General features: G+C 38.1%; 1 protein-coding gene and 1 long non-coding RNA gene across 7 annotated transcripts in view; one reads left to right on the top strand and one right to left on the bottom strand.

Moving 5' to 3' along the window:
• Positions 1–15455, top strand: part of LOC115289528 — a 60361-nt gene that overhangs the window by 32536 nt on the left and 12370 nt on the right. Inside the window, exons 5-6 of the long non-coding RNA XR_003907663.1 lie at positions 12897–13174; positions 13732–13955. This is a non-coding gene — a long non-coding RNA (uncharacterized LOC115289528). The remainder of the gene's footprint in view (positions 1–12896; positions 13175–13731; positions 13956–15455) is intronic.
• The window catches only part of TRIM13 (tripartite motif containing 13), a 40115-nt gene continuing 25230 nt past the window's right edge, over positions 571–15455 (bottom strand). For 2 of the 6 annotated variants that reach the window (XM_029936805.1, XM_029936804.1), the window contains 5 exons: positions 14191–14333; positions 13194–13470; positions 12810–12933; positions 12523–12641; positions 571–2168 (listed from right to left, as the gene is read on the bottom strand). In XM_029936805.1, coding sequence (XP_029792665.1) covers positions 939–2168; positions 12523–12641; positions 12810–12933; positions 13194–13470; positions 14191–14192 — 1752 coding nt within the window. In that variant the 5' untranslated portion in view covers positions 14193–14333 and the 3' untranslated portion in view covers positions 571–938. Of the gene's footprint in view, positions 2169–10156; positions 10176–12522; positions 12642–12809; positions 12934–13193; positions 13471–14190; positions 14334–15455 lie in introns of those variants that run through there. The other 4 variants (XM_029936808.1, XM_029936807.1, XM_029936809.1 and 1 more) reach the window with 4 other exon arrangements.

Here is a 15455-nt window from a genome sequence, read left to right as displayed (position 1 = left end):
CCAAGATGAGATCACTTCTTATTTTCATCTGAATTCTAAGCAAGAGGAGAAAATGAAGTATTTTTATTCTGTGGGAGAGAGGGCATCTTTATCTTATGTAAGCAGATAGGGCAAATTTAGTGTATAGCTGATTACTTTGCACATAATAAGAGCTGACAGACTACTCTATCTATTGGCAAATTAATCTCACTACTCTCTAAAAAGATATTAAGCAAGTGGATTGGTTTGGTTGTACAGTTGCCATGATGCCTGGAACAACACAACACTTGGCTGACAGTACAAAGGCTTTCTCCCATTTCCTGTTCCTGCCATTTGTTAGACTTCTTGTACCTACCACAGCCACCTAAGACTTATGTAGTTTATCACCAAAACCTAAGGAGAAAAAGACAAGCTGAAATCTCCACCCTCCTAAAAATGTAAACTTATCACAAGAAAATGCCACTTTGAGTTTACCTGAGATTTACATTTTAGCAAGAAACTAAAATTTAGAAATCAGATCTAGAAAAATTTGGAAATCCAGTCCACTCATATCTTCTTTCCTTTTTTAAAAGAATGTTCAGTCTCAAAGAGTTGTTTTACAAGAGTAGTCTTTATTACATGCTTAAATGACCAATCATTGTTATACTATACTGCCTCTCATAAATACAGTATTAGATCATGCCCCCTTTCACCTCCCCTTTTTCCACAGCATAAACACAACCAATATTGGAGATAAGAAGTGTATTTCAAAAGCACTCTTTAAAAAGGAAGGTGGGTTCAGGACTGTACTATGAAATTTCACATCTTTATGCTACCTAATTTGAACAACATATATAGGACATTATTTTTGAAAGGAATATTTTGGCAGGGAAATATCTCACTTGACAAATTTGAACTACCACTCAGCTCTTAAACAAAATTCTAACAAAAGACAGAAAACTAAATACTTGCAACAGATTTTATAATAGTTTATATTTGCACACAAATTCTGCCACATTGTTCAGCACCAGCAAAGTAATATTCTTAAATCTTTCACTGAAAATGAAAAATCCATCTGTCACCTGTTCCCAATAAAACATTGATTGTTCTACAAAATCAGCTGATTTAGCCAGATAGGAATTGAAGTTTGAGAGGTGGTCTTTCCAGGTTGTGAATTCATCAAATAAAGACCCTTCTAGGAATATGGTAGGACCAAAGAAAGTGAGAAAGCTGAGCAGAATGACTACCACAAGAAAGTGAGAAAAGCTCCAGGGAATCTTACTAACAAATGTGCCGGTGTCTTGAGGCAAAGAAAGTTTATCCACATCTACTAGTTTTATGTCTTCCCACTGACTGGTATCAAAGTTCTTCATTAAAGGGCTTGTGGGCAAATTAGAAGGAGGTAAAGGAGTTTCCTTGATTACTTTTATTTTCTCCCTGAACTCCTGCATCTGTTGCAAAAATATGATGGGTTCTGACACGTCTTTAAAAGCCTCAGCAATGTTAAAGGCCATTCGTTGTTCCTGCAGGATGGTGTTGAGTTTGTTGATCTCTGGGTCGTAGGCTTGCATAACTGCAAGTTTCATGGTCTCAAAGTCAGACAGGATTTCATTCTTCTTTTGATCTAATGTATGTTGTAACTTCTCAAAAAACTCCTTCACTTTATCTGAATCTTTAGTCAGTAACTGTAGGGATTTCCTTTTGCTAGTTTCCAAGGTATCCAAGCGAGAAAGAGCATCACCCCGACGCCAGGTCTCAAAGCTTTGGAAGAGGGATTCAAAGGCATCTCTTTCCTGAGCATAGGCATCTTCAATAGAACAGAAGACATGCTTGGTGTGGTCACCACGAGTAGCACAGATCCCACAAATCAGTTGCATATCAGTCAGGCAGAAAATGTTGAGGGGCTGCCCCAAGTGTCCTTTGCACACTGGCATTTTGGGAGAGATCTTGATCTTGTTATACTTTTCCACAATACCCTTCAGGGAATAATTAACCTGCAGGCTATTGACTCCAGTAGCTGAAGTTTCCTTGCGGCACGTAGGGCACTTGAATGGAGATGATCTCCACAACGAATTCCGCACGGTCCCCTCTAAGATCCCTTCTAAGCATTTTCTGCAAAAGTTATGTGAGCAAGGCAAAACGCGAGGATCATCAAACAGACTGCAACAAATTGGGCACGTAAGATCTTCTTCAAGCAGCTCCATCACATCCTACCATAGAGACAGAAATATTTTACTCCAGTAATCCCCTCCATTCAGACTATGTAATAATCAGAAATTATCTTCACAGGCATTGAAAATCATCCTTCACTGAAATAAGCAGGCAAGCAAAGGAAATAAGTGAGAAATTTGGGAAGGGAATGCACACCAAAGCAGATTTAATCTGCTGGGACTAGAACACATCCTTATTAGCAGGGCTCCCTGCACACAAGGCCTTTGTGTGGGTTTTCCAACAACAGTCTTTGGCTGAGACAGGGTTAGGTCTGGGACAACTGCAAGTTGAGCCAGCAGGACCCAACTGATTGTTTTAAAACAGAGCTGACTGCTAGCTGTCAGAAACAAAGCTACTCAGTGTCTGAATAGAATGAGCTCTTTAGTCTGGGCCCACAATTATAAAATGGTATGCTATTCAAGAGAAAGAAGCACAGAAATACAAATTCAAGCATGCACTCTCGTGCAGGCTTTTATTATAAACTGGCATATTTTTCTATTTCAAAGGCGAGATTACAATTATTAAAATCATAAGTAAAAGCATAAGAGTTGCAATTCATTCTTCAGAGAATTAAATGAGTGTGTTTTTTAAAACCACCAGAACCATCTATCTAGAGACATCAATTCTCAAAATGTAGACAGAAATCTGATGTCCCATTCGTGAAGGTCAAAACTGTACTTATTCATAATATTGACAGCATATTTGCTTTGGGTACCATGTCGTCAATTGCACCGTAAAAGCAATGGTGAGTAGACCCTGCTGGAGCCCTAGCAGGAATCAAACAAGGCAAAAGGTAGCACCAAACTATACTACAAGCTACTGAATCCTTCATTACCACATGCCCGCAGTCTAACTGGGGGTCGCCGATTTCGTTTAAGAATGTTCTTTGTTAAGCAGTAACAATTCATTTTCTTACATCTCAATCCTTCTGTATGTGCTTTTTAAATATTCTGGGTGACGAAATAAGAAGTAAACAAAGAATTTTTGCTACATCCAACAGATACCGTCTGGAGAAAAAGCAGTTACGTGATTGAGTCACAATCTGAACCAGCTGCTTTTTCTGTGGAACACCATTTTTATTTGAAAGAAAGAATGAATGACAAACTGGTTATTTAGACTTAGGTAAAAGCAGACATTTTTTTGAAAATGAACAAAATAAGCCCTTCACTTCACAGAAAATAAATGATAGTATTTCTTGCCAATGATAAAAGTTAAGTTTGAGTGAAAATTAAAATTTTGGAAAATATTTTGCCACTTAAGAGCTTGACAGCTTCCCATTAATTAAAGACTTTCTAATGAAATGGTAATTTTAACAAATGTTGGCTTTTAATTTTTTTTAGGGAGGAAATTGTATAACGAAATATATTATTTGCAGATCTGCATAATACAACAAACTAATTGCTTCAAATCACCAATGCATGTTATAAATCATTCTTGGGTAAAAGATCAAAAGACCAATACATTCAAAAATATGATTTCAGATGCCATACTGCAACATTAAAAAAAAAACTACCATTTGTTGAGTATCAAAGATCTGTAATTATCAGAAAAAGCTATTAAAATATTCCCCCCTTCACCAACTGTGTATCTGTGCAAGGTCAGATATAATCTTCTTTGTATATTTAAAAAAACACAACTTATTCTAACAGGTATAATGAAGACAGATAAAAGACTTTGGTTGTAATCTATTAAACAGCAATTCATTCAAGAGATCTATAAATATGTAGGGGCACTTCAGTGGCTCAGTCGGTCGGGCATCTGACTTTGGCTCAGGTCATGATCTCCCAGGGTGCGGGTTCAAGCCCCACATCGGGCTCTGTGCTGACAGCTCAGAGCCTGGAGCCTTGCTTCAGATTCTGTCTGTCTGTCTGTCTGTCTCTCTCGCTCTCTCTGTCCCTTCCCAGCTCACATTCTCTTTCTCCCTCAAAAATAAGTAAACATTAAAAAATTTTTTTTAATTAAAAGAGATCTATAAATATATAAAGCAATGCCAATTTTCTCACAACCATTTTTAGAAAATGTTATTTTTCACAAATTATTTATGTTAACATGTGATAGGCTTATCATTGCTATTTTAAATGAGTATCTTAAAATTTGCTTTAATTTCCAATACAATATATAGCAATATAAAGTACATATGTATACAAAGTTTCTGGAATCCTCAGTTTTTAAGAGTGTAACAGTGGGGTCCTGAAACTAAAAAATTTCAGATCCCTGGTTTAGAGAATACCATTTCTCAGTTCAAGTTTTTTACTATTTTAAAATGTACATTTTAAAACTTCCATCCCTAAAGTTTTTAAACCAAATACAGTGCTAAACAGGTCTTCATTCAGCTTACTGAGTGATATATATATATCACATTACCACCAAACTAATAAACAGAATCGGGTCTAATGATAATCCATAGACTATCTTATAATAAAAAATAAGTAAATAATGTTTAACAGTAATTTTCAGAGTCACAAGTAGAGGTGGGTGGTTCAGTCAGTTAAGCATCTGACTCATGGTTTTGGCACAGTTCTTGAGTTCAAGCCCCACATCCAGCTCCATGCTGACCATGCAGAGCCTGCTTGGGATTCTATCTCTCCCCTTCTCTGCCCCTCTCGTGAGTTCTCACTCTCTCTCTCTCAAAATAAATACACTTAAAAAAGGAAAAGAGTCATAATTGGAGCTATAATCTAGAAGATAAATAGTATTTTTTTAATACTGGGGAGGCAGGGGAAGCGCAAGTGGGGAAGTGCCGACGGAGATAGAGGATCCAAAGTGAGCTCTGCACTAATAGGCTGGCAGCAGCAATCCAGATGTGGGGCCTGAACTCATTCATGAACCACGAAATCATGACGTAAGCCAAAGTTGAACACTCAACCGACTAAGCTACCCAGGTGCCCCGAAGGTAGACAGTATTTAAAAGATAAGCTGAGTTTGCAAGTCTTATAGTTTATAGTTTTTATTAATTTGTGAGAGATACATGTATTAAATATTTATAATACAATTTTATGTGAAATTAAAGCAAAGGTTATTCTGTCAAATTTAATGCCATATGTCAAAAATGTGATGAGCTTATTTTTCTGAACAATCTTTTAAATATGAGAAGTCATAAAACCTTTGAAAAGCATTGGGAAGAGAAGGGCTACTGAGACTGGGGTTGGTGTGCTCCCTGAGAGAAGTTATGAAGTAACAGTAAAAATTCTAACTCTAGAACAGAGATGGAAAACTTCTGATGGTCCTCCTACCTTAGTAATGTTCCTTTTTATCATCTGCACTGCTTCTGTCATATTTCACCTAACAATTCTATGCTCAAACTAGATTTGGAGAAGGCAGTTGAAACAGGAAAGTAGTGTGGGCGAGGAAAGGGGGTTGGGGAGCAACAGCATTCAATCAAGTAAACCTAACTTACTCATTCTTGAAGGTTAGTATTTCCAGAGAATCCTATCCAAGTATATTAAATAAATAAGAGGAAAAACAGAATACCAACTATGTGGGATGCAGAGGAAAAAAGGGCATCCAAGGCAAAGAGAGACTAAGGAAAATGAAGAAAGGCAATCTAATATCATAAAAAATAAACGGGAAAATGTCACACACAGGAAAATTTAGCAATAGTCATCCCAAAACCATAATCACATTACAGCTCTGAAAATGAATCAGACCAAAAAAAAAAAAAAAAAAACCTATTTGGGAAGTCTCTTTTTCAAAATCTGCATCAGAATTACAGTGGATCCTGTTGTTCCATTTTTAGTGATGCAGCTTATAAATTCTGGTTTATAATTTAAAGATTCTTATTTCTGTTCACTTTAAAAGCTAAACATATTCATTTCTTCTTTTAACTTTATACTCAAAACTTGGCCAACAACCAAATTAACATGACTGCTTCCACAGCTGACTTAGGGAAAACAGAGATAGCCTAATCCAAGAGACCCTGGCAAGTCTGCTCCCTCAAAAGTTTTAAAGGAAGATGCATAATAAGGTTTTTAGTTTAAATGAAGGAACTTATAGCTCCTTTTCTTAAAGTGTGGCTAACACATAAAAATGTGATGAAATCAACAAAACTTACTCCTTTGCAGGAAAGTACATATCCCCTCTTTTCTAGGGCTAATTTTTTACCAATACAGAAGTCAAAAAACTTTGTGAACAAAATTTTTGCTCTCCAGTCATAAAATTTCAACTTAACTGTTGTCAAATTCAGTGTACAACACCAAACACATTTCCAAGATTCATTTTTGCCTTCAAATGTGTTCTGAATACCAAGAAAGTCTTAACTTTTGAAGCACAAAAGTCTGTTTTCTCCAACAATTAAAAATTTACCAGGTTTTATACCAACAAAGTAGCCAAATATATACCTAGTTGTCTGCCTCCTCTCATTTTTAACCTCATTTTCCTGCCATAGTTGTTTTTTTTTAAATTTTTATTCATTTTATTTAGGTTTTCTTTCGTTCTTTCTTTCTTCTTTGGACAGAGAGCACATGCACGCGCCAGGGAAGGGCAAAGGTGGGGAGGGAGAGAGAGAGCATATCTTAAGGAGGCTCCACACCCAGCATGGAGCCTGGTACAGGGCTCAATCTCATGACCCTGAGATCATGACCTAAGCCGATATCAAGAGTCAGACACTTAATCAACTGAGCCACTTAGGCGCCCCTGTATTTTTTAAAATACTTTAAATTTATATACTATAAAATTCACTCATTTTGGTATACAGTTCTGAGTTTTGACAAATAGTCATAGTTGTGTACCACCACCATAGATTTATTTTTAAGCAATTATTCATGATATCTGCACTCAGGATAGACTATGAAAACTGCTTCATCAATCGTACCTTGAGTGGGTATATAGCAAGTCTGTACAAATGAAAACTGAAAAACGACAACCAGAATATTAAAAATGGAAAAGCCAATACGTAACAAAGGAAAGTAGTCACAAAACAGAAGCAAAACCTAGTAGATGTGTATCAGATGTCTCCTTCCTAGAAATACTTTGTTTTTAAATGATTAACTCAAAATGAGGAGTGCCTGGGTGGCTCAGTCAGTTAAGCATTCAACTCTTGATTTTGACTCAGGTCATGATTTCACGGTTGGTGAGATGTTGGGCTCTGAGCTGACAGCATAAAGCCTGCTTGGGATTCTCTCTCCCTCTCTATGCCTCTCACACTCTTGCTTGTTCTCAAAAAAGTAACAATAAATGATCAACTCTAAATCATTATGATGGAAAAGGTGCTCATTTATTTATTCTTAAACCAGTTAATTTTAATAAACTATTCAAAGAAACTTTCCCATTAAACCTTTTAATTTAATCGATAGGAATATAAAGTTGTTCAAGATAGTACTCATGATTTTCTTCCAAATCTCATTAGAAAATATAAAGAAAATACTTTGTATCTTAGGGCTAAATCAAATTTTCACCCTGCTTTGAGGCATCTTTGAATTCAGGAATTCCAAAGTAAATACCTAAGAAGTAACAAAACAGCAAATATTAAAACTCGCTTTACAGACAAAGCTAAATTAGCAAACCTCTGCTAAACTGAGAGGCATCAAGAACAATGCTTGGAATAAAAAGAATCACTTTTTTTTTAATTATTTCTCAGCATATTAGTTAATCTTATTTTCAAGTAGTATACTGTATTCTATATTAGATGCACTAATAATGCTTTCTTGAAACCTAGGGTCTAGTTACTGAACCTAGTTAGAAAATATAAGGATATTTATTGTAATATTTAAAAAGTTCTGTGTATTTGAAATTTTTCACAATAAAAAGTTAGGGAAAAATCTAAAAAGGGGGACCAATTATAAGAAAACCATATTGAACTTAAAGAGCAAAACTTCAGAAGCATTGGCTAAGTATGATAAACTTTACAAGACCTTGATCTGCTTTAGTATTGTTTTATTTTTTTAAAAATAAAGGATGTATTAACTCTGTGATCCAGGCCTGTGAGAAGTCTGGCATATGTCTGGTTCTTAGTCCATGGCCTCTGGCAAACCATTTACATATATTGCAGCTTCTCTCCTCACTGTCGGACTATTCTGAAAGGTATCTAATAGCATATGAAAATTATTTTCAAAGTATTTAAGTACTCTGTGTCAATGCCTTATTATACTTTATTCTGGCTTTTAGAAACTGCTCCATAACTTACTTATATGATCAAAACAGAATAAAGTTTAAGAAAAAAAAAGATTTCTGATATCTGAAAAAAGGAATATTAAAAACATAAAAAAAAATCACATATAGTGTCTAAAAGAGCTTCTCTAAGGAAGGAAGGAAGGTGGCTCCAAATTACCTGTATCTCCATACAAGACAGAAAGAAACTTACCTTTTCTGGCATTATTCTAGAATTCATAGTTAAAATGTCCCCCAAGACATTTCTAGTAGGATTCCTGATAAGTAAGGCAAAATGAAGCTAGAACAAAAGGTCCATCAGCTTGGAAGACCACCTACTCAGCAACTTCACAGAGTTTTTGGACTATGGTAACATTCACAGAAATATAAAAACCAGGTCATTGCTCTTACTAGTCCAGACCACTCAGAAAAACCTAGTGTTTTTTCCTTCATTCGCTTCTCCATACCACTATTTCATCTTGACTCTGTTTATTCTTCTTTGAACTCATATGCCCCATGTTTCAAGGTGTACAATCTTTTCATTTCCTCCTATTCTTATCCCCCACCTGCCTCTTTGCCTTACTTATCTTTCTTTCCCTTTTATCTCTTCCCTGTGTCATTTGGTAATCAGCCAGCTGTTATTCTGTAATCCTGTAAATCCACAGCATTGTATCAGCAGGGTTTTAGGATACCAGCTAGATCAGATATCCCCATCCTACATCTGTACAACTATCAAGAAATCTGTAGGGTGGTGGGGTACCTAGCTGGCTCAGTCAGTAGACCATGAGACTCTTGATCTTAGGGTCATGAGTTTGAACCCCACACTAGGCACAGAGATTACTTAAAATTTTTTTAAGTTTAACAATAACAAAAAACACAGAAGTCTGTGTGGACTCCAAATGGTACTAAAGCCTAATCTCTCTCACCTAGATGAAGTCAATTTGAATGAGTGTCTGAATTTGAGGGAAACATACATATAGACTAAATTATTCTCCTATCTGGTACCAACCAGATTCACATATTTATCTTTACCTGTTAAGAGTTCCAATTAAGTTGGAACTAATGACTTCTGGAAAGATTTTATGAACCAGAAATGTCTCGTTTCTTTTCTCCCAAATAAATATAAGTGGGTTTAAATGAAGATGGAAAACTTTTACCCCTAAAACAACTTGTCATCTTTTACAACCATAAATTTGGCAATCATTATTGGTTGGTATCTATTAATAAGTCTCCATATCATCTAAATCTGTATTTGAGGTTAATGCCAGCTTTCAGAAAGTAATGTCAAAGTCTAGCATTCAATAGGTGACTAGCTGGATTTATCTAGATAAGTGAGGTTATTTAGATCATATATAATACTGTACCAAATGAAAACCACTACCTATCAACTAATAACTTATTTCTGAGACGACTTTTGGAAATGTAATTAGTATAAACAAAGTTCCTTTTGCTACGTGTAGAATTATGTACAAACACATCTTATTCTAAAGTAAACCTGATCTACAGAATGTATCGAGTAAAAAGCTAATTATGCCAACTTTTTCAACAAGTTTTAGTTTGGCTACATTATTATATACACTGTGTTGGCACTCCCCACCCATATTCAATACCACTAATATGCAAGAGCTCCTCTGGGAGTTCTAATGGGGGGCCAGGCTATTGCCAAGCAGGATGGCACTTATGTCACACGAAAGACGATAATTTAAACTAGCAACAAAATTTCTTTTCAACTTTTCCTTAGTATTAAACCTAAATCTATAATGCAAATGAATTTTTTAAGTTAATGTTACATGAATTTACTTTATAGAAGATTTAACTGGAATGTAACTATTCTACGTATCAAAGGATGCCTGTATTTGGTTAAGTTATGAAAAGTAGACATAGCACTCTAGTCTTCTAGTACCATTCTAGTATCCAGAGCTCCAGGGCAAGGTAATGAAGATGGCAGTGTCGTCCGTGAATAACAAAAACAAATAATCCAATGACCTAATGATATTTAAAAAGATGAAATACAACTCAAAGTTAATTCTTGCCCTAAATTCAGTACAGCACATTTACAAAAATACTGTTCCTCTAAAAGGTATGATAAATGCTTTATAAAAAGAACATAGAGGGGCACCTGGGTCAGTCATACGAGCATCTGGCTCAGGTTGTGATCTCACAGTTGGTGAGACTGAGCCCCACATTGGGCTCTGCACTGATAGCACACGGCCTGCTTGGGTTCTCTCTCTTCCTCTCTGTCCCTCCCTGGCTTGCTCGCTCTCTCTCTCAAAATACATAAGCATTAAAAAAAAAAAAAAAAAAACATAGAAAGTTGACATCATACTAAAGTTGGAAAGATCTTCCAAGCAGTTAGCTTTTGTTTTTCTTATTATAAAAGTAATTTGTGAGTATAGAAAATTCAGAAAATACAAGGAAGAAATCACACATAATTACATTAGCAAGGAATAACCACTGATTATTTTGTTATACTTCTTCCAATCATGTGTGAATCCGCATATGTGTTTTAACAAAATTGGTAACATCACACAATTTTGTATCCACTTTATCACATCTATTTCCCTTATCATATATTCTTCTAAAATATTATAGTCAGTCTTAAAGATATGCTCATACTGGCTCTATGTCTTTTTGGTTAATAGAACATTTAAATGAACACCTTGTAGAAAAATCTTAGTCCATAGTTCTGATTATTTCCTTAGACTGTTCCTGTAAGTGTAGTGTTAGGTCAAAGAGTTAGAAACACTTTTAAGGACCTTCGAAACCCTGACAGGTTTCCCTCTAGAAGGGGTGTACCACTTTATGAACTCTAATGGTATATGAGTGCTGCACTTCTCCATGCGGTCCCTGGCCTTACAAGAGAATCATACTTTTATAGTTTAGTAAAAAACAAAAAACAAAAAAAAACAAGAATAAGGCATACATTTTTATCATACCTATCCAAATTTAAAATATAAACTAGTTTAAGGCAGTTAATATTAGTATGCATTTAGGATAAGGAATATATGGTAATAAAAGTCATGGGGTAGGAATAAAATAGAAGTACAAATATCTTAGACATCATCTAGAAAAGACCTAACTTTATAATTGAAAAAACTGAGCACCCCTCCACCCCCCCAAAAATGGAGCTTTCCCAATCATACACAGCACGCTAGGCATCGGACCTGAATTTCCCAATTCTTAGACTTCAGCATTATCTAGAAAGTGGGTCAAGAATTCAGTGTTCTCATTCATAAAATGGACTAAATTTAATCATGGCTCTCTAAATCTCTTCTAAAGTTTTACGGTTTTTACAAATTAGGCTGTTACAGGCTCTCCGGTAGAAAGAACAGTGCACTGAACCTATCTCTGGATACCTATGTTCAAGGAGGAGTTACACCCTCCACAGAAGGACTTTTAGAGTGCCTAACTCATGTTCTTGGAAAGATTAAGTAATGTGTGCCAGTTTTGTAAACTGTTCAACTATATAGGTATAGGTGGTTTATGTGGAAAATGTAAATACACATTTAAAGTATTATGTTAAAGTATGAGTATATTAGCCAGGAAAGGTCCTGAAAGACAGCTGGACTCTCTTGAACTATGATTTCATGAAAACGTAAAGCAAGTATTACACAGGATAGCACGTATAAAGCACTTGCATGGAAATGGGCATATCTGAACAAAAGCTGTGGCACAAGTAGGACAAGATAATCAAGCAGTCATAAATGTACACTCCATAAATGTCATGGAAGGACCTGACAGGGAGATTTAGTATCTCAGCTAGTGCAAAATAGATAGCATTAGTAAGGAAAGGAGAGCCTGAAAAAATGTAGCTTCTCATTGATAAGATGGAAGTAAACCAGTTAGTCAACAGCTCCATCAAGTTGTACCAGAAGGAGTGGCTATGTAAATGAAATTCTGCTTTTAAAATACTTATTGTATAAAAGTCTCCAGAGTGAGAAAACTCAAGCATTGTCTGTACAAGCCCTAGCAGACAGGCATCGGAAAAGGGAAAAAAAGCCTTAAAAAAAAAAAAAGAAAAAAACGCTACTAAGGTCTCTCTTTTCCTTTACAATATAATCTTTAGCTTTCAAATAATTGCTACATAGATTTTCCATATAGAATCTATTTTTCTGAGTTTTGACAAAATATGAAAATAGAGAACACTCATGATGATGGGAACACATTCTACACATAGCTCAATTTTGCTAGGCCTCAATTTTATGGTTCTGGGCCTAAAGAAAACTGGGTGTTTTGTTTCTTAATATAGGGAGAAGTATTGTAGTTTACCTCTGTCCCCTGCAAGCAGATGCAGGTGTATTCGTCAGGGTTACTATTTCTCAGGACAAAGCTATCAGGGTTTGGTTTGGTTTTGTTCTGAAGTTGTGATGGACAATCAAACGAAGCTACTGCAAAACAAACAAAAACCAAAGAGTATTATGCATCTACTTGCAGAGGATTCTTAGCCTTGATCCTCAATGTTCTCAAGCGTGCTAGGACCCGGTGAAAAAGCCTCCGGAGCATGGCAGGAGATCTTTGTGCCTTACTAAGAAGCTTCCCAGTTAGGGCGCCCTCACCAGGCGCTAGGCACTTTCCCAGTTTCAGTGCCAGAGAGTGGTTGCCGGGCTCCGACTTCTGGTTCACGGTCGCCTTTTCTTTCTTAGGCGATATCAAGGCACTGGCACTGAGGCCGGGCATAATCTGTAGCGGAGGAGTGTTTCAGGAGCACCAACACTGCCTGGGCCCAGCGGATGCCCACCGCACGCCGCCCCACCCCACTCCCCGTTGGTTCCAGTGTCCCGCTGGTGTCCGCTGGGCAGCTGGGATCGGAGCTTAAACCAGCTCTCTGCAGCCCCCACCCACGCAGGTCGCTGTCCGACCAGGGGAAGTCCCCACCCTTGCAACAGGCCCAAGGACCGCCCCCCTCCTAGAGAGTGGCCCGGTGGGTACTTATCTCGGACCTCGGGTGCGGTGCGCGGCCGCCTCTTCTCCAGACCCGGAGACCTCGCGTTATCGGCGGGGCACGGCGGCAAAATGGACTCGCAGCGCCAACCGGCCCCGCCCCCTGCCCTCCTCTTCCAGCTCCTCGATCCGCCTCCCGGGCCCGGGCGACGCCTTTGTTTCGTCTCCCGGGTCTCGCCTTTCCCCGGGGTGGGGGGCGGGGAGTGGGTGAGGTGAGGCGGGAGTCCTTCCGGTGTCGACAACCGCCACCAACAATTGCCACCATCCGCGGTGCACCTAGGAACGGGGTGGGGGGGGGGGTCCGGGGCGGCTAGCTTCTCTCTCTTCCAGAGTGGCTGCGGGTGCCACGGAGCACCGCGCCCAGAGCTGGCCGAGCCCGCGCTCGCGAGGAAGCTGACGGCGACGGCTAAGACGCGTAGGCTGGGCCTATGGAGCTCTGGCGACCGGAGGTGGAGCCATCCGGGAAGAAAGCTGGCGCGCGACAAGATGGTTGGGTTTGGATTGTTGTACTTTTTTTTTTGTTCGTTGCATTTTTAGGAACAAAAAAAAAAGCCCAACCCTTCACACCACTTCATCTGCATCTCTCAAGACCAGAAGCCCGGCCACAGTGGCTTGGGGGACGGAGACAACTGTCTGCATTGCACCCCACGACTCGGGTTGGGTGGGACGGTCACTCTTGTTGGGACCAACACCACGGCTCTAGCCACACTCCAGCCGGAGCACAACTAAATGCCACAACTAAATGCCACAATCAAAATAAGGTTAATTACCGTCCTCCCCAACCTTGCACCTGTTTCTTCTCAGGCTTTAGGCTGAACACTAGCAACCCAGTTCTATTTAAGATTTTCTTTTAGGAAAACACCTTTTTCCTTTGGAGAGAAGGAAGAACTTAATTTTGACTTTAACTTAAACGCTGCTAATGGCTATTCAGTTGCTAACCTGACTCACCATTCTGTATAAGGACTTTGTCTAATACCGAACACATTAAGCACTTACATCAATGACTTGTTTGGTTCCAAGAAGAATACAGGTGAAGGAATGGCTTCTCCAAAATTTACAATCTTGGGGGAAGTGCAACAAGGACAGAAATCACAGGATATGTCCTGGGGTTGAGTTCGCCCCTGGGAGAGAAGTCTGGTCTTTGGAAGTAGAATTTCAGGGAGAGGTATTATAAACCTACTATAAATAGTACTTGGGCTCAGTGACTAATAATGCTTAGCTCAAACTCCACAAAAATCCCCTCCCCACTCCCATTGGAGATGTCCAGTTCCTTGCCAGGCCCTGTCCCTCAAACCCAGTTTTGCCTTTGCAGAATAGTTCCTATATTGATGCCACATACTCTTCATAAAAACACCCTGGGATGAGAAAAAGGAGGGGTGTGCCTGGGTTCAGCATCAGACTTCAGCTCGGGTCATGATCTCACAGTTCCTGAGTTCAAGCTCTACATCAAGCTGTGTGCTGACAGCTCAGAGCCTGGAACCTGCTTGGGATTCTGTGTCTCCCTCTCTCTCTCCACCCCTCCCCCACTTGTGCTCATGTATAGGTTCTTTCTATAGCATCATAACTGTCATTGCCATTGAAAACTGCACCCGAGTCTCCTATTAAATCAGTGTTATTTCTTAAAACACACACACAAAATCTGATTTATAAAAGCATTTTAAATACCCTAATTTTAAAATGATACAAGAGTGAAAGGTTATTGACTCATAAATCACAAATTATCCTTAATGTAATTATATGCATATTTATTAGATCTGTTTGGTGGCAAATACTAATTAATAAATTTATGCCCAACTAAATGTAAAATATTGGTTAAATCAGCATAGAAATCTTCAGACTGTTACTAAGAGAACATTGTGTATTAAACTCTCAGGTGTAGAAAAATAGAGAAGGAATAATAGCCTCTCTTGTCCCATGGTCCTAATAAAACAGCATTGGGAATCCCCACATACAGTGTGGGTAGAATAAGAAAGTAACTGCCAGACTAAAATGAACATACACAGCTACATCCTTCCTGGAAGATCATAATGTAACTAGATCCTGTTAGAGATAACACTGAGGGATTGTCAAAATTCTTGTCACACTGGAATTTCCTTCTATTGACTGTTCTTCAAGTAAGTAAACTACAGCTGAAGATTGGGTATGTCAGCACAACAAGACTTATAGTCTTCTTTAAGTTTGTCTTTTGTGATATATTATTACAGGGGGAATTTTTTTAAAGATTTTGTTTTTAAGTAATCTACACCCAATGTGGGGCTCAA

This window comes from Suricata suricatta, chromosome 4, assembly GCF_006229205.1.
Source record: "Suricata suricatta isolate VVHF042 chromosome 4, meerkat_22Aug2017_6uvM2_HiC, whole genome shotgun sequence".
NCBI classification, from domain to species: Eukaryota; Metazoa; Chordata; class Mammalia; order Carnivora; family Herpestidae; genus Suricata; species Suricata suricatta.
This window is presented reverse-complemented; position numbering and strand designations above follow the sequence as displayed.